The 23,159-nt window shown below is 35.9% G+C and overlaps 1 protein-coding gene and 1 long non-coding RNA gene across 4 annotated transcripts in view; one reads left to right on the plus strand and one right to left on the minus strand.

Annotated features, from left to right (window-relative positions):
* Positions 1-23,159, plus strand: part of LOC106010556 (uncharacterized) — a 40,553-nt gene that overhangs the window by 14,385 nt on the left and 3,009 nt on the right. Inside the window, exons 2-6 of one of the 2 annotated variants that reach the window (XR_015440357.1) lie at positions 6,226-6,305; positions 8,384-8,502; positions 9,466-9,622; positions 13,795-13,956; positions 17,795-17,930. This is a non-coding gene — a long non-coding RNA (uncharacterized LOC106010556). The remainder of the gene's footprint in view (positions 1-6,225; positions 6,306-8,383; positions 8,503-9,465; positions 9,623-13,794; positions 13,957-17,794; positions 17,931-23,159) is intronic. The other variant, XR_001184317.3, reaches the window with a different exon arrangement.
* Positions 11,412-23,159, minus strand: part of Rnls (renalase, FAD dependent amine oxidase) — a 325,504-nt gene continuing 313,756 nt past the window's right edge. For both annotated transcript variants that reach the window (XM_087184867.1, XM_004858346.4), the window contains one exon: positions 11,412-12,595. In XM_087184867.1, coding sequence (XP_087040993.1) covers positions 12,443-12,595 — 153 coding nt within the window. In that variant the 3' untranslated portion in view covers positions 11,412-12,442. The remainder of the gene's footprint in view (positions 12,596-23,159) is intronic.

Here is a 23,159-nt window from a genome sequence, read left to right on the forward strand (position 1 = left end):
TTCATTGGGACAGTTATGGCTGGTGTCTAGATGCCCGCCTAAAGCCTCATGAGGTCATAGGTGGGGCTTTTCAGAAGTGGTTGGCTCTAGAGTGTGTGATGTTGGAATCAAGTGTGTGATGCTGGGATTAAGGATGTGTGATTTTAAATCAGTCCACTGATTGGTTAGGCATAGTTCTAGGTGTGCATAATGGGAAAGCCCACCCTTAGGGTGAGTACTACCTGCCTTAAGGGTGTGCAGCCTATATAGACTATAAGGGACAGAAAGATTGTCACTGCTTGTGGCTTGCTGCTTGCTACTTTGTTTCTTTGCTTCCTTCTGCTGCCATGAACTGTTTCTCCTCTGTGATGCCCCTCTGCCAGCCACCCTGCCTTGGAGTCAGATGATTCTAGACCAAAACTTCTACAAACTGTAAGCTACAATAAACCTTTTCTCTTCAAACTTAGAGTGTTGGGTATTTTGTCTCAGCAAGGAGAGAAAAGTAACTAAGACATAATATCTGACACTCACAAATTAAAGGAAGAGAAATTTAATTTGGCTCATACTTTGTAGAGGTTTCAGTCCACAGTTGGCTCACTCCAAGGCAAGGTGGCTAGCAGAGGGGCATCACAGGGGAGAAACAGTTCATGACAGGGCAGACAGGAAGAAGAGAGATCAAGGGAGGAGGGAAGGAGATAGATCCTTCCAGGCCATGCCTCCAGTGACCCACATTCTCCTACCAGGCTTCACCTCCCAAATCACATTTAGCTATAATTCATCAGTGGACTAATCCACTGATATATATCATGCCCCCTCATACCTCATTTATGAGCACACAAGGCTTTAGGGGAACATCTGGATATATAAACCATAATATACCACTATAGCAGGGATATTCCCTTTGATTAACTTCCAAGAAGAGCCTGTTCCTCCAATGGCAGTCCCAGTGCCTCAGCATATCTGTGCCTCCAGGTGTAGACTAAAGGAGAACTGCTAGGTGGAGGGGCTAGAAAGGACCAGGCTACAGATAGATTATATAGATTGTAGTTTCTAGCAATGGTTTTTCAAATGAAACCATTTACCCTGTGATGCAGGCAAAGAAATTGTTGTGAAATTGTTGTGGTACTTTTCCAAGTATTCTAGATTTTCTTTTCCTCTTCTTTTCTGTTACTTTAAAGAAAAAAGAAAAAAACTTTTTGGCTCTCTAAATTACTATAACAAAGAGTTATAGATCAAAGCCCCTATTTTGAGAAATAGCATTGCATTAGTATATATACACATAAGCAACATTAGGCAATATTTGTTACAATCTGGACTCCTCAGTCTTTCTCTAGAGATTCTACTTCAGTTAGTCCAGGCTCAAGAAACTGAATTTTATGGTAATCTAACTTGATGTGACCAATATGAAGGTGGAAACTTTGATCCTGATAATATATCCCAAGTGCTTTTCATGGAGAACCTGGTACAGAATAGGCCTCTGATCATTCATTAGTTGAGTCAATGACTCCACGAAAAAGCACCTCTGACCATTTAAATTCAGATAGCTTAATGATTATAATTGGTTTTGGTGTGTCTTTTAGTTTCTTTTTTGGGGAGATAGCTATTGTATAATTTCAAGTTTACAGAAAAGATGCATAAATGGGACAAAGTTCCCATTTATTTTTTCCTCCAGTTTCTAGTTTAGCTACATTTACATTTTCTCTCTTGCTAATTTGTTTATCTATCCATCTATTTGCTCACCTCTATTCTAATTGCTTTTATTCTGAATCATTTGAGAACTAGTTGTAAACAAAATCCCCAGTAACTCTTCTAAGAATAAGAACATTCTCTCCTGTGCAGATTACAAAATGGTGGTGGTGGGACCTTAGAACAGTGGCTAAATGCCCAAATTAGTAAAGAGTGGGCAGTCCTGATCTTCAAGTAATTCTATTATCAATCCCAGTGAAGTCTCTCTTTGCATCTATATTGCTGACTTTGGTTTTAAAAGGCAAATAGTCAGACAATCTCTAGACCTTTGAATTGCAGACTCGCTTGCTTTGAGTTATCACTGTAACAGCAGCCATTAAGCCTTCTAATGTGGGGTTTCTCCCAAACAGAAATTTTGTCTCATGATTCTGAACTCTTCAGAAAATTTAATTTTTTTAACTTTAATTTTTTTTCATATGAGATTTTTAAAATGAGTTCAGATCCTCAGACCTCAGCTTTGGAGCTTAAATGCAAATAGATGGGTCTTGAGGCCCAGGAATCTACATGCTCTCCTTCCTTCAGGTGATTCTGTGGTAGTCTGGATAGTGATCCTTTGGCCTCTGCTGGAACACTTCCCATGATGGCATATAGAAGCCCCAGAAGTGTGCTCCACTTTGGAAAGTTCTGCAAGTTAGAATTTTCTTCTTAATATTACCTTCTGTAGCTTCATTACCACTACTGGTCTTGGTTCTACCTTCTTGGACATCACAAAACAAAGCCAACTTACTGTTCACAGCAGAAATACAGAGCAGGTGTAAAGAAGACAATAAAAGTCACTCAAAATCCCATCAATTTAAGGGCTTTATTTTTAGTATATTTTCCTTTTGTCTGTCTGTCTCTCTCTTTCTCTCTCTCTCTCTCTCTCCATATATATATATATATATATATATATATATATATATATATATATACCCATTACATGTAATTTACTCCTCAAAGATTGAAAAGCATACTGTATTGGGAGTTTTCTTTTAATACTATAATCATACAAGAAATATCACAGGAAGATAAATATGCTTTGAGAAGACATTTTTAAAAGGCAGCATTAAATTCCACTGTTTTAATCTGATAGAATTTATTCAGCCTATTAGTATTTATCTAGGTTGGTATCAGTTTTTCACTATTATAACTATTGCTTAAATAAACATTGCAAATAAATCATTGTTTGGATTCTTGATTATTTCCTTAAGTCAGATTGCTGCATGTAAAGTTATTGAGTTTAAAAACATTGCCAAAAAAGCACATTTAATGCATATAGCCAACCTACTATATAAAGGGATTGTGAAAACTTTTATTTTACCAGCAATTTTGTATCTTTTTAGAATTTTCTTTTTTAAAAAATTATAATTTTATAGGTTACAAATTGCATTTCATTGGGGTTGTTAATGTGCATGTTTTTGTTTGATTATGAGGTAAACATAATTTAAATTTATAAACACACATATACATACACATGTATGCATTTTCATTACTATGACAAAACATGTTCGTATGTATTTGTGTGTCTATTTTTCCCGTGTTTTTGGCAATTTTTATTAAACAAGATGTTACGAGGGAAAGAAAGACTAAATCTATTTCTGTGCTTGAAAGAGGGGCCTCACTTTTTTCTTGCTGGATTTTAATGCCTTTTCACCTTTTTAAGTGCACGTAATGTATGGTAAGACTAGAATTACAGTTGTTTTTTAAAATTAACAAATAGTCAATTTTGCTCAAATCTTTTCTTAGAGAATTGTTATTGGTTTTGTACTGCTTCCTTTATCACATTAAGTTCTATCTTATAGCTATAATTTTCATTTCTTGAACCAATTGTAAACCAATTTATCCAATTTTGTATCTGTATTATGAATAAAAGTTCCAAACTTGTTATCTTATTGCTCAGAAGTTGTTAGTTATTTTTACATTAATTTTTCCTACATTGACATTAAATTTTTTTCAATTTAAAAAATCCCTCTATAATTGTGTGTAACCTGTAAATTACTTATCAGATAATAAAAAAATTCATAATATTCACTATTCCCCTCTAGGGAAATGCTTATATTTCCATCTATGTAAATCTTTAAAAATATCATGTAGTATAATTCTGAAATTTTTTCCATGTATAAATTTTTGATGTATCTTCCCAGGGATATTCTTTTGTGTCCTATGTTTTCAAATAGTGACATTGTATACTAGATATACTTGCTTATGGTATATACAGTGTCTACCAAAACAATGTGCATACTCTTCAGGAAAACTTGTATAAATTTTAGTACTAAATTTACTGAGACATCATGAGATTAATACAAGTTACTTTTGGCCTCTGCAATTATAAGAGGTGATCAAAGTAGTGGTCATTAGTTTCCAGACATTTATTTATTTATTTTTCCTGAAGTGTGTATACATTTTTTGGTGGACTCTGTAGAAAAGTTATCTTTGAATATTTATAATTTAGCCTCTCTACTCATATCTCAATCTAAAAGTTTACTTAAGTTTTCTGCATATAATCTTTTTTGTTTGTTTGTTTGTTGTTGCTGTTTTTTTGGTATCGGGGATAGAACTCAGGTCCTTGCACTTGCTCAGCAGGTGGAGAAACCACTGAGCTAAATCCCCGGCCCTCTGCATATAATCTTATTGACAGCAATTAGACACCATTTTGCCTTCTGTTCCCCAACTTTCACACCTCTTAAGAATTTTCCATGCCTTAATGTTTAAAGTAGAAATTTTAGAATATTGATGAAGTCTTTGAATTCTCCTAGTTTAATACAGAAGGTTGTACTGAGTCATTCTAAGTTGTAATATTTGTTACAATTTCATAATATTTACCTTTCTAAGGTAATTCCCCCTTTCTGAGTTTATAAGGCATTACAAATAACATATATTAAATTTTGTCACATAATTTTTCAGTTATAGAAATAGTTAAAAGGCTTCATTATTTCAAGTATTAATACTTGTTCTTTTAGCTTTTTCCTACAATATAAAGCTAATTTGTTAGGGTACTGTCCAGCCTGGATAGTAAACTTTTCTCATGTGAGTGACATTTCCTTTTTTACCCTGTGCAGTTCATTCATTAACAATCTATTTTCTGACAATCTTTTGGTTTATAGTAAATAGTCTAGTTATTTTTTCCAAAGGGTAAGTGAACATGTTTTACTGTAATAATTAAAATATATAGTTCAAATTTGAGGTTGGCAACTGTCTTGTGGAAGTTAGTTTGGGCCTAACTCTTGCCACTTTTAGAACAATTTTATTAAAGGAAAATAAGAGTATTAGCCAATAAGCCTTGATTGCATATTTCTGGTAAGTGGTAAACTCTAATAAGAGAATATACTGCCGTAGAAGCTATGCTGATTAAAGTTTGCCTAACAAGTGCATCATTTGCCTCTCCTCTCACCACTCTGACACACACAACGTGCATACACGAACATACCAAATACACAGAGATCCCCTGTTTTGAGTGTTCTGTCTCTAGCATAGTTTCTCTTGAGTTTTAGGTGCTCATTTTCACTTAGATTTTCCATTATCTCAATCATTTAATCATACAGCAAAACTTCAGTTAAGAGCCTAATATGTCATGTGCTAGGTTTTGGGGACATACCTTTGGAAAAAACATGTTTATCTTTGTGGAACTTATATATTCATAAGTGAGACTCAATTTTTATTTACTCATAACATGTCAGATTTTATAAATTGTTTTCCATTTCTTTTGCTGCATCATTTAACTATATAATATTGCAGAGTTTCCTAATGGCTGGTGGTTTGAATGTTTTTGAATTATTCATTTAACATGTACCAGGGACTTCTCTGGACACTGGAGATTCTAAGGTGAAGAAAAAAGACAAAAAATCTTGTTCCCATGGAGCTTATCACATTCTAACAAAATCTTGACTCCAGAGCTTTGCAAAATCCATTTGATGATATTATGCAGTCACTACCATAGTCACTAAAAATAAAAACGAAGAAGAAAGCAAACCAAACATTCTGAAAACATAGTAATCCAATAATTCATGTAAGGAAAGATTTCTAGTTAATAATTATTTAAGTCAAAATGAACTTAATCGTCTTCTCTAGGTAACACAACTATTCATAATTTTCATAAACTTCAATATATTTAACTCTAGCTTCTCAAGCAGGGCACCATAACACAGACTCAGTAGGTTTTTGTACTCAGGTGCATTTCTCTGCTCCAATTTCTGGCTTCCTTCGCAGAAAATTTTAAATAGCAGGCAACATGGAAAGACATGAAGTCCATGTGTTTATTAGGTTATTTCAAATGGTAGAGCAGCTCTCCACCTTCTATCCATGGGAAGCAGCATAAAGTAAGAGCTTTCTGAGATCATCTAATGACTTTGGACAGAAACCATGTAAGGTAGCCAATGTAATTATTATCTCTTTTGTGGATCAGCTTGTTACATTTTTGTTTTATGGGATAATTCTGCATCAGTGATGCTTTCTTCTGTTATTTGTTGACATTGGAATGAAAAATGTTAATCAATTGAATTCATTCATTCATTTGATCAACAGATATTTACTGAGTGCCTCCCATGTGCCAGGCCCTGCTTTTGTGGATCTTGCAGTTTGGGTGGCAAGTAAATCTTGAACAAGTAAGTATAGAAGTGATGAGTATTACAAGAGTAGGAGACTAGATTTACTGTGGGATAACAGGATGCCTTGCAAGGTCTACTAAGGAGCATAGCAACAAATGATACCATTTATTCATTCAAAAATCAAAAAGAATTTCTGAAGAAAAATGGCTCTGAAGCCAATCTTACAGTGAAATTTGTATACTGTTGTCAGTGAGTCCTACAAATACTCAACTGCCTTCTTAGCTGAGTCTAAAGCTATGTATGCATGCAGTTATAGTCATGACAGATTATTTTCTTACATAACACTTTACTACTAAATAATAACCATACCAATTAGTATTTGTTGAAGATTTTCAGTATGTAGAGTAGAACGCTGAATATATGTATGTACTATCATCTTCAGAAAATTCTAAAGTAGGTAAAATTAGTATCCACATTTTATAGAGGAAAGAAGACATAAGAAATTAGTCCAAGATCACACATCTAGTAAGTATTGGATTCAGTCATGAAATCCACCAGGAATTGAGCTTTCTAAAATAAAAGCCAGGGACAGGAAATGAATATGCATACTTTGCCAAATATGATAAGAATGTGAACTAACTCTCACTACTACTCTCACTACTTTTCAGCATTTCACAGATTAAGTAGTCTTTAGCAGAATCCAATCCAAGCATGGAATTCTTTACATTCAGAACCTGCAATTGCTAAGGAAAAAGATCATTTGTTGTAGAGAATGATTCTATTTTACACCATCTCTACTCCTGGTAATGACCTTTCCTAGTTTCTTTCCAAGGATCACATGTGAGCAAACTAACTTTTCCCCAAGCAGTTTGCCTACTTACAAACTGTAACAGAAAAAGAGAAAGAGGCCCTAGCTGATCTCAGGTAGACTTTAGAATTTTGTCTCATGAAGCTTTGAAGCAACCTGCCAAAGGGCTTTTAAATTTGTTCCACCGTACTTTGTTATCAGTGCAGAAATTCTCCTTGTAATCAGCTCTTTGGTGTCTTTGGTAAATGCCTAGGAAACTGGCCTGTACAGAGGCTTGAGAGATTCCAGGAGAATCTGCTTAAGTCCTTCCTCCTTGTTCCTACCTCTTCCCTTTATCTGTTGCTATCATTTATAAAAACTTAGTATCTGTCTAGCACTCTCCTAATACAATTTTTAGGTAATTTAAAGTTTCATAACAATCTCATGGAGGATCTACCATTAACTCATCCTTCATATGAAAAAGGAGACCAAGTGAAATACTTTACTATCTGAAGGTCACACACCAAGGAACAAAATTTCCGTAGTCATTAAAAATAGATCTATTCAACTCCAGAGGATGTTATACTTAACTGAAAGTCAGTCAGGCATAGGGTCAAAGGACAACGAATCACATGTGTGTGGATCTCAGATAAACCTGGGTTTACATAAAGTGTTAGGATTGAGATATAGAGGTTCTTAATCTGGGGTCCCCGGGCCCCTGAGGGTCCACAGATAGATGGGGAGAGGTTTTTAATCCACTAAAACAGGATTTAGTAAAATTTATCTCAGAAGACTATATAGTGGGTTGGGGATTTAGTTTAGTGGCTCTGCCACCTGCCTCGCAAGCTCAAGGTCCCGAGTTTGATCTCTGGTAGCAAAAAAATTTAAAAAAAAGACTATATAGTAACTATTTTAGACTTTGTAGACTTTAAGGCATTTTCTAACACTTGTCTCTAGCTCTGTAGTGAAAAAGTCACAAGACAATACAGAAATTACTAAGTGAAGATGCATCCCAATAAAACTTTATTTGCAAAATCATGCAGCCAGGTCACAGGTTCTAAACAGTAGACAAATCCTATGTACAAATATGTACAATTGTTTTGTTGTTATTAGCTTTTAGTTATACTTTTATTGATTAGTTTTATTAATTTATGTATGTATGTATATATGTATGTATTTATTAGTTACAGCTTTCTATAGTTTCCCAAATAAGTTCAAAATCCAAGAGGGTTAAGAACGATTGGTCTAAATGACTCTGGGCTTACACATTCCAAGATTTCATGGTATTTTTGTGTGTGTGTGTGCCTTTTTAATTATCAATCTCTTAGAGATTCTTTCTCCTTTGCAGACTCTTCTGATGCACTCTGCTGTGAACTCTTAGGAGGACAATAATTACTGTATATTGAGGAAGAAACATGGGTCACATTACCATTTCAACCTCTTGTTTACCTGATGAGATTATACAAGGTAAACAAATACATTCCATGCTGCAATATAACAGCTCAGTCCTCCATACAGTATGTGGTTTGCTGAGGGTTTTTTCTCCTGCCAGACACCATTTTTTGTGTATTCTACTGAGCCTTCTTCACAAAAGAAGCTCACTTATCCTGACCACTCTCATATGCAGTTTAGAGTCCTGGAGTCAGCAAAGTCTGAGCAGGTATGGAGTGAAGAGGAGGGACATTGGTCTGGATATGGATTGAGTGTGTCCCTCAAGGATTATTATCCTCGGTTTGTTGATGTTAATACACAGTCAGACTTTTAAGAGGTGGGGCTTAGTGGACGGTTGTTACTGGTCCCTCCTGGTATACTCTGGGTTCTTGTCGTCCTATGTGGTCTTCCTCTCTCTCTCTCTCTCTCTCTCTCTCTCCCTCTCTCTCTCCTCTGTCCCTCTCTTTTGCTCATCATTTGTGATGCTACAATGTCATGAGGCCTTCACAGGAGACAGACTGCTGTCAAACTTCCAGAACTGTGAAATAAACTTCTTCTTTATGAAGTACCCAGCTTCAGATATTTTGCTATAGTAATAGAAAGCTAATTAATGCAATGTGCCTTTACCCTGCTTCCCATTCCTTGGGTCTTATCTTTCTGAGGGAGTGTTTTGGGGTGAGGTATACTGATTATGTTCCATTGTGTCCCCCGCAGAGCCTGGTACTACACTTTGTACATATGTGACAGGAAGAGTAAAGAACTAGAGAAAAGAAATGATAGAAGGCATTATTTTAAGTTATTAGCCCTGAGATTCCTGAAAGTTACAGCCAGTTTTAAATTCTTACATGACTTTTGAAAATTGAAACAAAGGCTGTACAATTAACTTGAATAACAAACAAGACCAAGTGGTTTAAATTTTATGAACAATGATAACAAAACCCTGATATATTAAAACAAGGAAGTACAAGTACTATGAATCATAGTACATTTATATTCCAGGTTTATCTCAGAATGGAGAACTGAGCACAAGGGAAGAACAGGAAAAACAAAAGGAGATGGAGATGAAGAAATGGCAGAAACTGGAAGAGAAGTAGAGAATGAAACAAAGGAAACAAAGAGACAAAGAGGAATACTACAGACAAAAGGACAAAGCAGAGTGAGTCTGCAGGCTAAATAATTACTGCTGTGTTGAAATTCAGTGTCATTAGGGTGCATCTAATTCTCACAGCACGTGCCCCCCAAAGAAGGAAATAACAGGAGTATAAATCACTTAGCCAGTACTTATGGAGACTTCATTCCATATTAGAGCTATATATATATAATATATATATTATATATATTACATCAGGATTAGTGTTAGCTCTGTGAAATGAAACATCAATAAGAGGACCATATGGTGCTGACTGTATCCCCAACTAATATTTCAGCTCAGTTTCAATTATCATATTCATCTGGCAGAAGCATGGTGCCAGTAAACAGAAATGGGTCACGGGAAGCCTAGGTGCTTGTTCTGGCATACATATCATTATATGACCTTGAGTGGCCAACTTCTGGGGCTCAGTTTCTTCATTTGTTAAATATGAATAATAATTCTCTGTTCTACTTATTCCATGGATGTTGGGAGGAGAAAAAGTGGGAAACATATATATATATAAAAATATATATAAATATATATATAAATATATAAATATATAAATATATATAAATATATAAATATATAAAAATACATATAAATATATATAAATATATATAAATATATAAATATATAAAAATATATACAAATATATATAAATATATATATAAATATATATATATCTTCACATGCTTGGATAAGTATAAAATGCCAGATAAATGTAAAATTGACCTTCTCCTCTTCACTTAACAATGTAGTGGGTAGATGGGGGTGGGGGGTGGGGATGATGGCATTTTGAGCAGAAGGCTTGGTGACTCAAATGAAATGTCTTTTTTTCCCCTCAGTAATATGTGGTCTAGGATTATTACTGCTTTTTGAATGTTTTTAGGCATACTTTTCCCCTTCAGAAATGACAAAGGTGAAAAATACTATTCTACTGCTATAATTTGTCTCCCTTTCTGCCTGAGCAAGATGTGCATAGACAGTTTAGTAATTAAGCTTTTCAACACTGCATCATAAAGTTTTATTCTGGCAAAGGCTGTATTTATCAGCTAACAAGTATTAAATCACCCTGCTGCTCAAGCTGTTTCTCACTTGAATATGCTCCTTTCAAAACAGAGCAGCTTTCCTTGCCTGGCTTGATTAATAAAAGTTCCTATTGGCTATATGGTGATGATGTGTGGTCTTGTGGAGTAGAAATACACACACCTCAGCAACTGTTCCAAGCTGTACTGACCCCATCTTCCTGGGGTGCCGATACCTTTGCCCTGCAGTCTTTTAGAGCATCCTGCCAACTGACTTTCATAGCCCTCTGGCTAGCAGGAGACCTATTCTTGTTTCTTTTTCATTTCTAAAATTAGAAGATGCAAATGAAAATCTAAATATAGAGTTTGCAGAATAATTAAAATAGAAAAATGACAATGATTATATGTATTTAGGAGTGTTAAGCTGTTCTCATATTGTTGTAGTCTTACTGAAACATGCAGCATTAGTAAGGCAACATACTTAGAATGAATAAATATTAAAGTTATTAATATTGCCTTAAAGGAATACTTTTTTTGTAAATAACCCACTTCCCTCTTTATAAATCTCTTTTTTTTTTCTCTTTTGGAAGCATATACATTCATGAAATAAATATAGCAGTGCTCTTAAAGGTTTGGGACACTTTCATTCAAATGGCTCTGGAATTATATTTCCTAAAAACAAAATAGTAAATAAGTTTGAATAACTTCCCTACCATATTTTAAGGGTAAAATCAAAGTAAAGACAAATGTTAATCAAAAATAGGCTACAATGATGAAAAACCCCACACTTTTCATTATTTCAGACTAGAGATTGTATATTTTTTCATTTCTCTGCTTTTAAAATAGGTGACATTAACCACACGCAGGCATTTTAGATGTTTGTATTTTTTTCATTTCTCTGATTTCAAAATAGGTGACATTAACCACATGCAGGCATTTTAGATTTTTATACCAGTTTTTTTTTTACTAAAAGGAAACATAATAAAATGCTGTAAGATCATAAAACTCCCTTTATAGCTCCATAAGCAAGTTTTGTTTGTGCATTTATGTGTATGTATGACAATGGGCATGTATGTGTGAATCTTTAACCACTACCAAAGTAAGGAGTATTTTGTTGAACTCTTTTTAGTTTGGGAGGTTGAGCCAGTTTCTTTCCTTTTGAAATGATAAAAGAGAACTCACCACTTTGCTTTTCAAATTAGCAACAGGCAGCTTGCTTTAAAAGGTTGGTGATCAATTTCTCCCTAGCCTGCAAGTCATGAGATCAAGTCACTAATACATATGGGTGATATGCTGAACCACTAAGTTGGTAAATACTGAACTATTTTAAGTGCATCTATTTTCTGGTTCAGTAAGTTTTTGGTTGGATGCAAAAAATTCGTTAAACTTGAAGAACATACTTGAGAGCATGTAAAGGTAAGAGCACTAGCTATAGGAGATAACACAAGTTAAAGATGGATATATTTGTCTCTCAGTTTGTATTTAAGTTTTATCTTTCATATTAAGACTGGAACCTGTTTTAAGCTTAGAAAGTACTGTGTGACTAAAAATATCAAATTCTTAAGCACTACTCTTTTTCTTCAACAAAGATTGACAATTCAGAAAAATGGGAAAAGGTATAAGATATAAGGCATTTTCATTCTAATATGGGTTACAACTATCAAAGTTATAAGATTGATTTCATACTCCACATGGAAAATGACAAGTGAAGAACAATTTTCCAGTAATTTCTCTCAACATAATAATAATCAAAATAATCAATAATAGAAAATTGTGAAACAAAAACCAAAACTAAATGTTGAGAACAAGAACCCAGATACTAAATATGATTCTTTAAAGCTTCCAGAAGACATAGGGCAGAAGTGATGCAGCCATCAAAGTTGGACTGAGTAAATCCATCCCCTCCGCACATAAGAAAAGGTTTGAGATGAAGAGTCATCTGGCCAGGGCATTTGGCAGGACCACTTGTAACCTGAAAAAGCAAAAAAAAAAAAAATATTACAACTGTCATTTGGTGTCTACTATGCTGTAGTGGCAACATCTGGAGAAGACTTGTCTACCTGGAGAAGTCAAAAGGAGCATCAGAAAACAACAAACAAATAAAAAATTTCCCTAAATTCTTCCTCTAGCCTACATGTTTACATCTGTATTAGTAAATGTTTAAATTTTTCTTTCTTAGATAAGATAATCAGAAGTGTGTGGAATTCAAAATTAGTAGGCACTATGGTCCAAATATTCCCTCCCGCCATTCCTATGTTGAAATCCTACCTAGCCCCCAGGGTGATGATATTAGGAGGAGGGGCATTTGGGGATGTGATTAGGTCATGAGGGATTAGTGCCTTATAAAATAGGCCCAGAGGAATTCATTGGCTTCTTTTACCACATGAGGGCACAGCCAGAAGGTGAAGAGAAAGCAGGCCCTCCCGAAAACCTTGCCAGAGTCTTGGTCTTGGACTTTTCAGCCTCCAGAACTGTAAAAAAGAAGTTTCTTTTATTTATAAGCCACCTAGTCTGTGGTATTTTGTTACAGCAGGCAAAGAATGAAGGCACACTTTCTTCCTCCCCTCCTCTCCTCTCCCCTTCTTTTCTAACTTCACATATTTCCTAAGCTCTGTTTTGAGACAGGCCTTGTGCGGGGCCCTGGAACAGCAGAATTTTAAAATATCACAGCCCTGTCCTACAGAAGATACTCCTGCAACTGAGGCTGCCTCCCTTAAAAGCAAAGAGTGGCTCCATTCTATTATTTACTGAGCATCTCCTATATGCCAGAATGGGTTTCTTTTGCTGACTTCATTTCATGAATAATTTAACTCATTGCAATCAACTCACATAGGAGACTAAGGGAGTCTGATGAGGGAATAAGAACTGGCCAGTGAAGGAAACAGGGCAGGGTCATTCTAAGCAGACTGTGTGAACGCTCAGTCTGTGGGCCAGAGGAAGCAAAGTGTGCTTAGGAAACTGTGGGGCAGGTCACTATGTGCATGCGTGTGTGTGACCACTTTTCTGGTGGTCACTTTATAGCGACATCATCCACCACACAGCAAGTGGTCTTGAAATCAGCAGTTAGGATCTTTGGATGGCTGAGGGAGACAGCACATAGTACAGACCCCAGAGTGCAGACTTAGGGATTCCACTAAAGATTTTAAAATCTGCTTTTGTAATTTTAACAAGGTGGATTATTTGATATGACAATGAAGTGCGAGGAAGGAAGAAAACTTCTAGGCCTCTGGATAATGGTGACTTCAGAACATGTCAGGGCACGGTCTGAAAGCAAAGGATGGTACATTAAGAACTAGGAAGCAACCTGGCATTCTGGGGACTTTTACTGAAGGGGTAAGTAACTTTCTGGCTCTTAATAGGCCCCAAGAGAGTCGGCTATTAGTTGTCTTGCATCATTAATGTTTACAATGATGGCCTCAGTTTTCAAAAATCAATTCTAATATGCATAAAGTATACAGTGATAACAGTTTTTGAATGTTCACTGCATATCAAATGTTTTATGTGCACAACTCTTTTAATTCACATGGTAATCCTATGAGGTGGTTACTATTCTTTTTGTATAGAAGAGAAAGTTGAGATTCGGAAAGTTGTTAACCTGCTCAAAGCCAGAAAGCTAGTAGATGAAGAAAGGGAGATTCAAACAGAGTAGGCTGACTTCAGAAAATCACACTTCCAACATGTTTAGAAACATTTCCATAAAGATTCGATTTAAGTAAAATAGAACAAAATGTGTAACTGGTCACTTAGCTTTAGGCATCTGGAAAATTCACACAAATGGAATAACTCCTTCATACACTCATACATATATATTTATCTGTGTATAATATTTAAAAGAAAAAAAATTTTTTTTTGTTTGTTTGTTACTGGCGATCAAACTCAGGACCTTGTGCTTGCAAGGCAGGCACGGTGCCATTGAGCTAAATCCCTGGCCCAACTACAATTTTTTAATAGCCACTTAGCTTTATGGATCTAGAAAATTCACATATATGGGATAAGTCATTGATATATATTCACATATATAAATACATATGTGTGCCTTTGTAGAATATGCACACACACACACATACATATCTCCACTTGCGCGAAAGATTTGATACATACCAGTCGACATCCCAGTGCAGATAAACTATGGCACTACTAAACACACAAATATTAAGCAGGGGAACTTAAGGGGAAAATTCTGCACAGTCATGAGCTGGTAATTTATTGGTGCTATGTAATTTAATTTGATGAGTAGTAAATGGCAGATGCCAGATCACATGGCTGGAAAACTGGGCCACTGATGAGCCAGTAGGCAGTTTGGATGAAATCAATCTCACTGCATTTAGGGGGAATCACCCATTGTGTGATTACCCAATGAGGAAAATATGAAAACATGGAGTGTGCGCTGGCAAGCTCCTTCAGCCATGTGAAGTTAAGAGCCCCGCAGTGGAGGAGCACATAATCATCAAAGCCACAGTCTCTCACAGTAACACAGCCTTTGGCTACACTTCCAGCCACAGTGAGGAACCACATCTCAATGACTGTGTTTAAGAGAGCCATCAGGGTTGAACCAACCCCTTGGAAATCCAGGTTGCTTTGGCTCATGTGTTTGGCAGGGCTGGTCAGAAAGAGCTCTTGCCTGCTCTAAAGTGGATCATGTAATAGTTCTATAAACTTAGATGATGACTGGATTGGATTATAAATTCAAGGCAGAAAAAGTGGTTTTAGTACTAAGTAATTTAAACCCATGTGCATATGTTTTGCAATTTCTCTTCATCTGCAGAACAAACTGTAAATTCCTAAGCTTCACCTACAGAGTTCTTTGTAAAGGAGATCTTACATTAAAATCTCCTATCTGGCACTATTCTCATCTTTGCCACAGTCCTATTTACATTCAAACTAAAGTTTTGAATTTTTCTTTGTTGCGCTTCTGTGAACAAGCCATTCTGCTAGGTGATGTTGTATCACTCCTCTTTTCTGACAAGTAAATTGATCATCCTTTAAGGCTCAGCACAAACATCATCTCCTTGAGGTCTTCTTGCTCTGTTGGGCAGGGTAGTTGGCTTTTCAGTATTTTATTTATATGTATTATGTTACTTGCTATTTTGCACTGCTATCCATGCTTGTCTCCCTTCCTAGACTGCATTCTGGTAAGAGTAGGGACTGTGATTTACTAACTTTTGTCACTGAGGATGAGAACAGTGCCTAGCCCACACTGAAGCACGAGATAAATGTTTATTGAGTTAACAAAGACAATATTGTACACACAGCTGATCAAATGAAGGTCTTCACAAGGGATTCATCTACAAAAAAGTGTTATTCAGAGACTCCTATAGAGATGGGCAGAAGTGCAAATGGAAGCGTTACTGTATGTGGAAGACTCTTGAGAACGATGAGTGAAGGGCTGTCTTCTGATCTCTGACTGAGAAGTGTTTTATGTGAATCTTGCACATGCCACGTATTAAGTTGAACCACACAAACTTACTGATTCTGTAGGTCAAAGAATGACAAGATATTGTCAACTTTTATAAGGTACAGCCTAATAGATTCTTTGTGTCATGACTATTCACTATAAAAGTTAACATAAAAAGATCCCTTTGGTGTGAGGATGAAAGATGAAAAGGAAGAAGGAGGCAAGGAAGGTTGGACATTTCCATAAAATGACAGGTCATGGGGGCTGGGGTTGTAGCTCAGTGGAGCCTTGCCTGCCTGGCAAGCCCAAGGTTCTGAGTTTGATCCTGGTACCGGAAAACAAAAAAGACAGGTCATAGCAAAAAAACAAAAAATCAGTGCCACACATGAGAATGTACACTGTTCCTTCCAAACCTATGTTGAGAGTGAAAGCACATCCCTTGTCTATAAGACATTCACTCACACAGAACAGTCCCATTGGTTTGGCATGGAGAGGCTGTTTTTAAGGCACACTAGTTCTAGTTGGCCACCAAGTCCATCATTTGGTTACTTAACAATCAAGCTTTCTGAAGCATGGCACTAGCTAATGTTCAAGTGAGATAGTCAAGAATTAAGATCTCATAAATTCTAATCCTTGATGTGCAACTAACAATAACTTGGACAATATGAATAATCAAGTTCTTGCCTGCTACATTTCCTCATTTATTACATTATGGATGCAAATAATATCACATCTCACTGAATCTATGACATCAGGAATTGGAAGAGACATCAATACTTTATGCACAAATAAGAAAACACAATGTGTATTGTGTTATGTGTGTCATATAGCAGAAAGCTTTGTTTTATATTTACTACAAAAGTTCTTTTAGTCTTACATATGAAGGTCTTTTGAAAGCACAGAAAAAGAAATAAAAGAGAAATACAATGGTAAAGCCTTTCCAAAAATGTCTTTCTGTTTAGAACTTGACTTCTCAGAACCACTCTTTAACTCAGAGCTGTTGATGTCTGATGTCCATGCCTGTTCCCACACCATCTGACTTCAGTGTTATTTAGAGCACTGGTAATGTGACATTTTTTTTAACAAGGTTCCTTTGAGTTATTCTTTCCAGGGTTCTCCTCTGAGCCATAACATCTCTTCCACAATTTGAAATTACATATTTTTCTCTTTGTTGGAAAAGAGGGATTTCCAGATGGCAACCCGTCCACATATTCTTTCCTTAAATGACTTTTAAATAATTTGATAATTTATATATCAAACAGCTTCCCAGAAGAAAATAACAAGATTCACAGGTGTAAAGACTACATCTTGACTGTCTGCTGGCATATACCAATATGATGGCTTACAACTGATGAAATATGGCAGATATGAAATAGAGTAAGGGGAAAGACATAGTGAATACCTAATACTAAATGTCTAACAAATAAAAAAATAACAAAGGAGTGAGAAGACCCTTAAGCAGGGGTTGCAGGCACACAGTGTATCAATGTCCGGGTTTCTCATGTCCTTAGCATTGCTGGTTTAAGCCTTTCATTATCTTAGTTTACCCAAATAAGCAGCCTTATGTGAGACTGACAGTGATAGACTAGTGATCAGAGAATCGATTCATTTATTTACAAAGGCAAATGTACCAATTCTGAACCAAGTCTGGCTGTCTTTCAGACCATTCATCTTTGTAGGCAAATTTCCCCAGCTGTATCATAGATTATCTGGGTGACACATGTGGAGCAACTCCTGACAGACATCACTAATCAATTGTGGCATTCTTTTCCACAGAATACAGAAGTGGCTTTAGCATTATTCTTGCTTCGGTGCTTCAGGCAACCACCACCAGTCAACTGGAGCTGGCATTCAAGAGGAATTCTATATAACAACTTTGAATGAAGACTGCAGAGCAAACATGTAATTAGAAGTAAGGGAATTAAACATCTATTACTATTTTCCTTCCATTTCTTTTTCCATTAAGTCAGGATAGCCTGATAAATTGCCTTTCTCCAAATGAGATATTTTTTAATGCTAAGAAATAGGATCATATCAGAGTCATTTCCTCAAGATAATGCTGGGATCCCTATTACAATTTCATCTAATAAGGAAACTCCCCTCTGTCTAAAGTCGCTTCCAGATTATTGCCCATCCATGGATCACACCAGGCCTTTGACTACCCTGTGAAAATAAAGTACAGGTGTTTTGTCTATCGTTGTAGTTCTACAAAATTGCACAAAAAAATAGGGCCTGTGGGAAAAAGAGAATTGGAGAAGACAACTCAAAATCTGTGGAGCTCTGAATCAAGCATGAACAAAACAATAAATACCATCGTAAAATGACTAGCACATTTACATTGTCTCAGCTTCTGCATTTAGCTGCAGTGATCCATTCTTTGTAGCCTACATCTGGGCTTTGTGCTTTTCCTTCAAGTTGTAGGTCCTGGGGGTAGAGGTTTCTAAAAGAGACTATTTTGATGTAAATAAAAAATAAGATATAGGATGCAAGCTTAAAAAAAATCAATCTGTCATTTTGGTATAGGGACAGAGTCTGACGTTTCATCATCTTCAGCAACTTTGCTGAAGAGTTTATCATGGGGAAAATTTCACTGTTCCTTGCACTATTGAAACAGCTATTATTTGAACAAAAGGAAAGTTAATTTTGGCAGAATTTCAGATTTTTGTTCAAACTTGGTAAGGGTTATCTTTGCTTGTGAGAAAACACCTCAATTACGTCCAAACATAAGCATATGTATGAAACCAGCATGATTCCCCAGATATTGATCTTCTTTTTCTCAACTGCATGCTGTAGTCCTTATCTGCAGGGGATACAGTATAAGACTCCCAGTGGATGCATGAAACTGGGGATAGTACTGAACCCTTCATATATTCCCTTATGGGTAGTTTTGGGTCCCACAGTTCAGTTACCCATGGTCAACTGTGGTCTAAAACATATTATATGGAATATTCCAGAAAGAAACAATTTCTCAATTTTAAACTGCACATTTCTCTGTACAGCACAATGAAATCTTGTGCTGTCCTTCTCATGTTTTACCATTTTGTCTGCCCAGGATGTGAATCATCCCTGTGTCCAGTGTAACCACACTGTATACATTATCTGACCCATGGCAGTTATTCACATAACTTTTATTACATTACACTGTTATGGTTTTCTGTATTATTTTTTGTTAATCTCTGTGTCTATAAGACAAAAATTATCATGGCATGTATAGGAAAATATTTACACATATATTTATATAAATACATATATATATATAGTATATATATATATAGAGAGAGAGAGAGAGAGAGAGGGAAAGAGTTTAACATTATCTGTAGCTTTAGGTATCTAGTGGGGATCCTGAAATGTATCTCCTGTGGATAAGAGGGACTATATGAGCTAATTCACATTAAATAAAATTTTTAAAATACTCTAGGCCTTGTAAAAGATTGTAGGTAACGTTGCTCCTTTCTTATATTACCTTACATTCTTATGGGTCACTGTAATTAGTCTTGGATATATATGAGTATTGACAGCAGATAGGGAAGTCTAAGTCCTCATTTGTGATTTTGTATGTCTTTTTAACTTTTAAAATCTTCAGCCATTCTAGTGTCTGACAGTGACTCTAATTTAAATTGTCCCCGGATTCAGGAAAATCTTATTGTCTCCTAGTTGCACACAAACTTGCTTGGGGCAAATTGCAAATAATCTCCTTGCCTTGGCATTTCCTCTGTCCATTGTGTGTGTGAGGTATTGGGCACCCAGGCAATAATGAACAGATATGAAGGCTGAGATGGTATGGAGCTGATTCATATATTTTTCTCACTTCCCTGTTTTCCTCTATTCTGCTGCCAGGATAAAGCCAAAATCATGCCATGGTACATAAACAGTAGAAATTGAATATTTGGTTAGCTCATTCTTTTATAGCCCTTATGCAAAGACAAATGTAGTGGTTCCCAAAAAGCAATTTATGGCAAGATGAGAAAAAAAGATGAGGTCTTCCACAGAGCTGAATGTATTATATGTACTATATTTATGAATCTATCATAAAGTTATATCTTTACCAATTTTTGATTATCTTTACTTTAAATTCTTGTTGCTGTGCTTTGCTTTATATTTTTTTGTTTGATTTTTGAGATAGTCTTGCTATGCATCCCAGGCTGGCTTTGAGCTAACAATGCTCCTGCCTCAGTCTCTCAAGTGCTGGGATTACAGGTATTTGCCACTATGCCCAGCTTGCTTTTTAAATTTTTGATTGCAGAACTGCTATAGTTTGGCTCTTGAATGTCCCCCAAAGTCCACGTGTAATGTCTTGGTCTCCAGAGTAGCGCAATTGAGGGGTGGTAGAATCTTCAGATGAGGTCTAGCAAGAAGAGATCCTTTGGTGATTACATCATGTCCCCAAAGTGAACTGTGGGACCCTGGCTTCTCCTTTTTGCTCTCTTTGCTTTCTGGCCATAGATGAGTTGTTCTACTCTGTCATGTGCTGCTGCCATGATGTGCAATCTCACTACAGGCCCAAAGCCAAGGGGACCACTCAATTATGAACTGGAATCTCCAAAACTGAGCAAAAATAAATCTTTACTCTTTCCAAGTGCATTATCTCAGCTATTTCATTATGGTAACAGAAAGCTTACTAACCCATGAACAAAAAGATGGCAATATTATATCAATTTCCAAAATATTTAGGTGCTTTTATGGGGCCATGAGACAAAAACACATGAAGCCACTGCTCTGGGGATGGAGTTGATGTGTCCCAGAGCACAGTCTCTGTAAGCTTGTTTTCTAGAAAGGGGGTGGGGGGCTCATCTAGGCTTTGGAAACTACAAGTAATCTCAGGTAATACTGAACAGTTTGAGTGTGTCCTTGGTGAGGGGAGAGTCATCTTTTTAAGTGGAGTGAAATACTGTGTAAAACTTATTTCCCAGAAACCTGCACAACCCCTCTTATACAAATATTGATCTAGATGGAGCTGGACTCTGGAACAACACATCATTCATTTGTTCACCTGTGACTAAATATTCAGGTAGTAACCATAAAAAGTTTGGAGGAAAATAAGAATTAGAGAGAAGAGACTTAAACAAATGTGGAATAAATACCTACCTCAAAATTGTATGTACCCTAGAGAGGAAACGTGATTATTGACTCTCTTCATATATCTCCACATTCTTACTGTATTTCCAGGGCATTGATTATAGCATCTATCATACACCTTTTTACAAAAACAGGGAGAAGTATAAATGAATGAATGACCAGAACTTATTCTGATGTTAGTGAAAATGTTTATTTACATATTTATGTATGGGAATATAGTTCAAGAGCTCTGAGAAAGATGGGACCTCAGCATGTGTCAACAGAGAACAATACTAAAATCAATAAGTAAATTTCCATGACACAGAAAAAGAAGATCTATTACATGAAAGTTGAATACAGAGTTTTGTTTTCTACTGGCCAAATCTGAACTATAATGTTTCTATTTCTTTCCTCTATTAAAAAAAATCCCTCTGGGGTTTGCTGAAAATCCAATAAGATTGATGCTGATTCTTCTATGCTCAACTCATCAGAATGAAATTTGGTAAGAGACATTTCATGTTTAAAAATCTTTTGAGTCCTCAAAAACAGCAAGCCTGTGTCCTATTCATCTTTGTATTTCTGTACTCATTATTCCATTGAACAGGCTAGTGTTGAGTAAATGTTTATTCATTATATGTAGGTATACAGACCAACAAAAATGAATTCAAACTTTTTAAAGTTTAAAATTTTTAGGGTTCAAATGATCTTTAAACATGATAGTCTTTTTCTTCTATTAAAATAATTCTTTGGTGTCTTGCTCTCTAAGTTTTGCTTTTTCTGTTCACATTAATTATGCTAATGAAACTCTTCCTATTTCATCACACTTGATACCTCACCATTCTAACCCAGTTTGTGAGTAGTTGCAGTGTGCAGGACAATAATTCTGGTAGTCGCCATCCTTGCTCTGGAACCTACATCATCACCTCTGGAGAGTGGGATTCTCCTGCCTCTGGCTCACCTTTTGTAGATACCAGGCAAAGACACCAGGAATATCTGAATCAGCCTCAGTTTCGTATAAGAAATAAAGATGGCTTCTTACCTACTCTTATGTCACAAAATGACATTGTCTAGAATACCTTGAAAACTAAAATATAACTAAGTGAGTGTTTATATGCCATGGTTTGAATACGTGAACCTCATAAGCCCATCCATTAAAGGCCTGGTCACCAGTCTCTGGAGCTGTTGGGGGTGGGGGTGGAATCTTCAAGATGAGGAACCTAGTGGAGGACATTAGGTCACTGGGGTTTTGCCCTTGAAGGGGGTATTGGGATCCTGGTCCATCCTTTCTCTTTTGCTTCCCAGCTGCCATGAAGGAGCAGCTTTGATCTACAACATGCTCTCTGCCATAATGTGCCTCCATGCTAAGGCTCAAAACCAATGGGGCCTAGAGATTATGGATTGAAACCTCTGAAACTGAGAACCAAAATAAATCTTTCCCCTTATTAAGTGATTATCTGAGGTTTTTAAAAAATACAGTAACAGAACGCTGACTAGTATAGTATGTGTAAATAAGTACGTGCATGTCTGATGAAATATACACATTATTGCCTTGATTTCAAAAGATGGAGAACATAACACAATCCATGGTTCAGTACTGCCATAGGTCATAGCTAAATTGCACTGAAAATTCAGACATGAAGTCTAAATAATCCTTTAAATATTTTTTTTCCAGGGAGACTATAAATACATTCTTGAAAGCTATGTGTCAGGGAGTAAAGAAGCTACTTATTCTGGGTGACAAAGGCAATTTATATCTACATACTTTTAAAATTATTTCTTAAAATTTATCATTATGATCAAATTTTAATAGCACAATATAAACTATATATACATGGAGTATATTTACTACATTATTAAGAAAGGTAATGATAAAAGATTATTTTAATCCCATACTGCATATTATTGAATATACATGACGCTCAAAACTGAGATAATAATGGTCATTTAGGGTGCAGATTATATCATTTAGTCTATTTTTAGGGATATTTCTTTGAGTATAATGCTTCTTTTGGTCACCAAGTTTTGAGACTCTCAGTCCTATACGATCTTATGCTACAGCACTTTATATTCATAAAGAGCTTTATCA

Source organism: Heterocephalus glaber, unplaced genomic scaffold (genome assembly GCF_053883595.1).
Source record: "Heterocephalus glaber isolate CG9 unplaced genomic scaffold, H.glaber_assembly_v1.0 deba00001497, whole genome shotgun sequence".
In the NCBI taxonomy this organism is placed as follows: Eukaryota; Metazoa; Chordata; class Mammalia; order Rodentia; family Bathyergidae; genus Heterocephalus; species Heterocephalus glaber.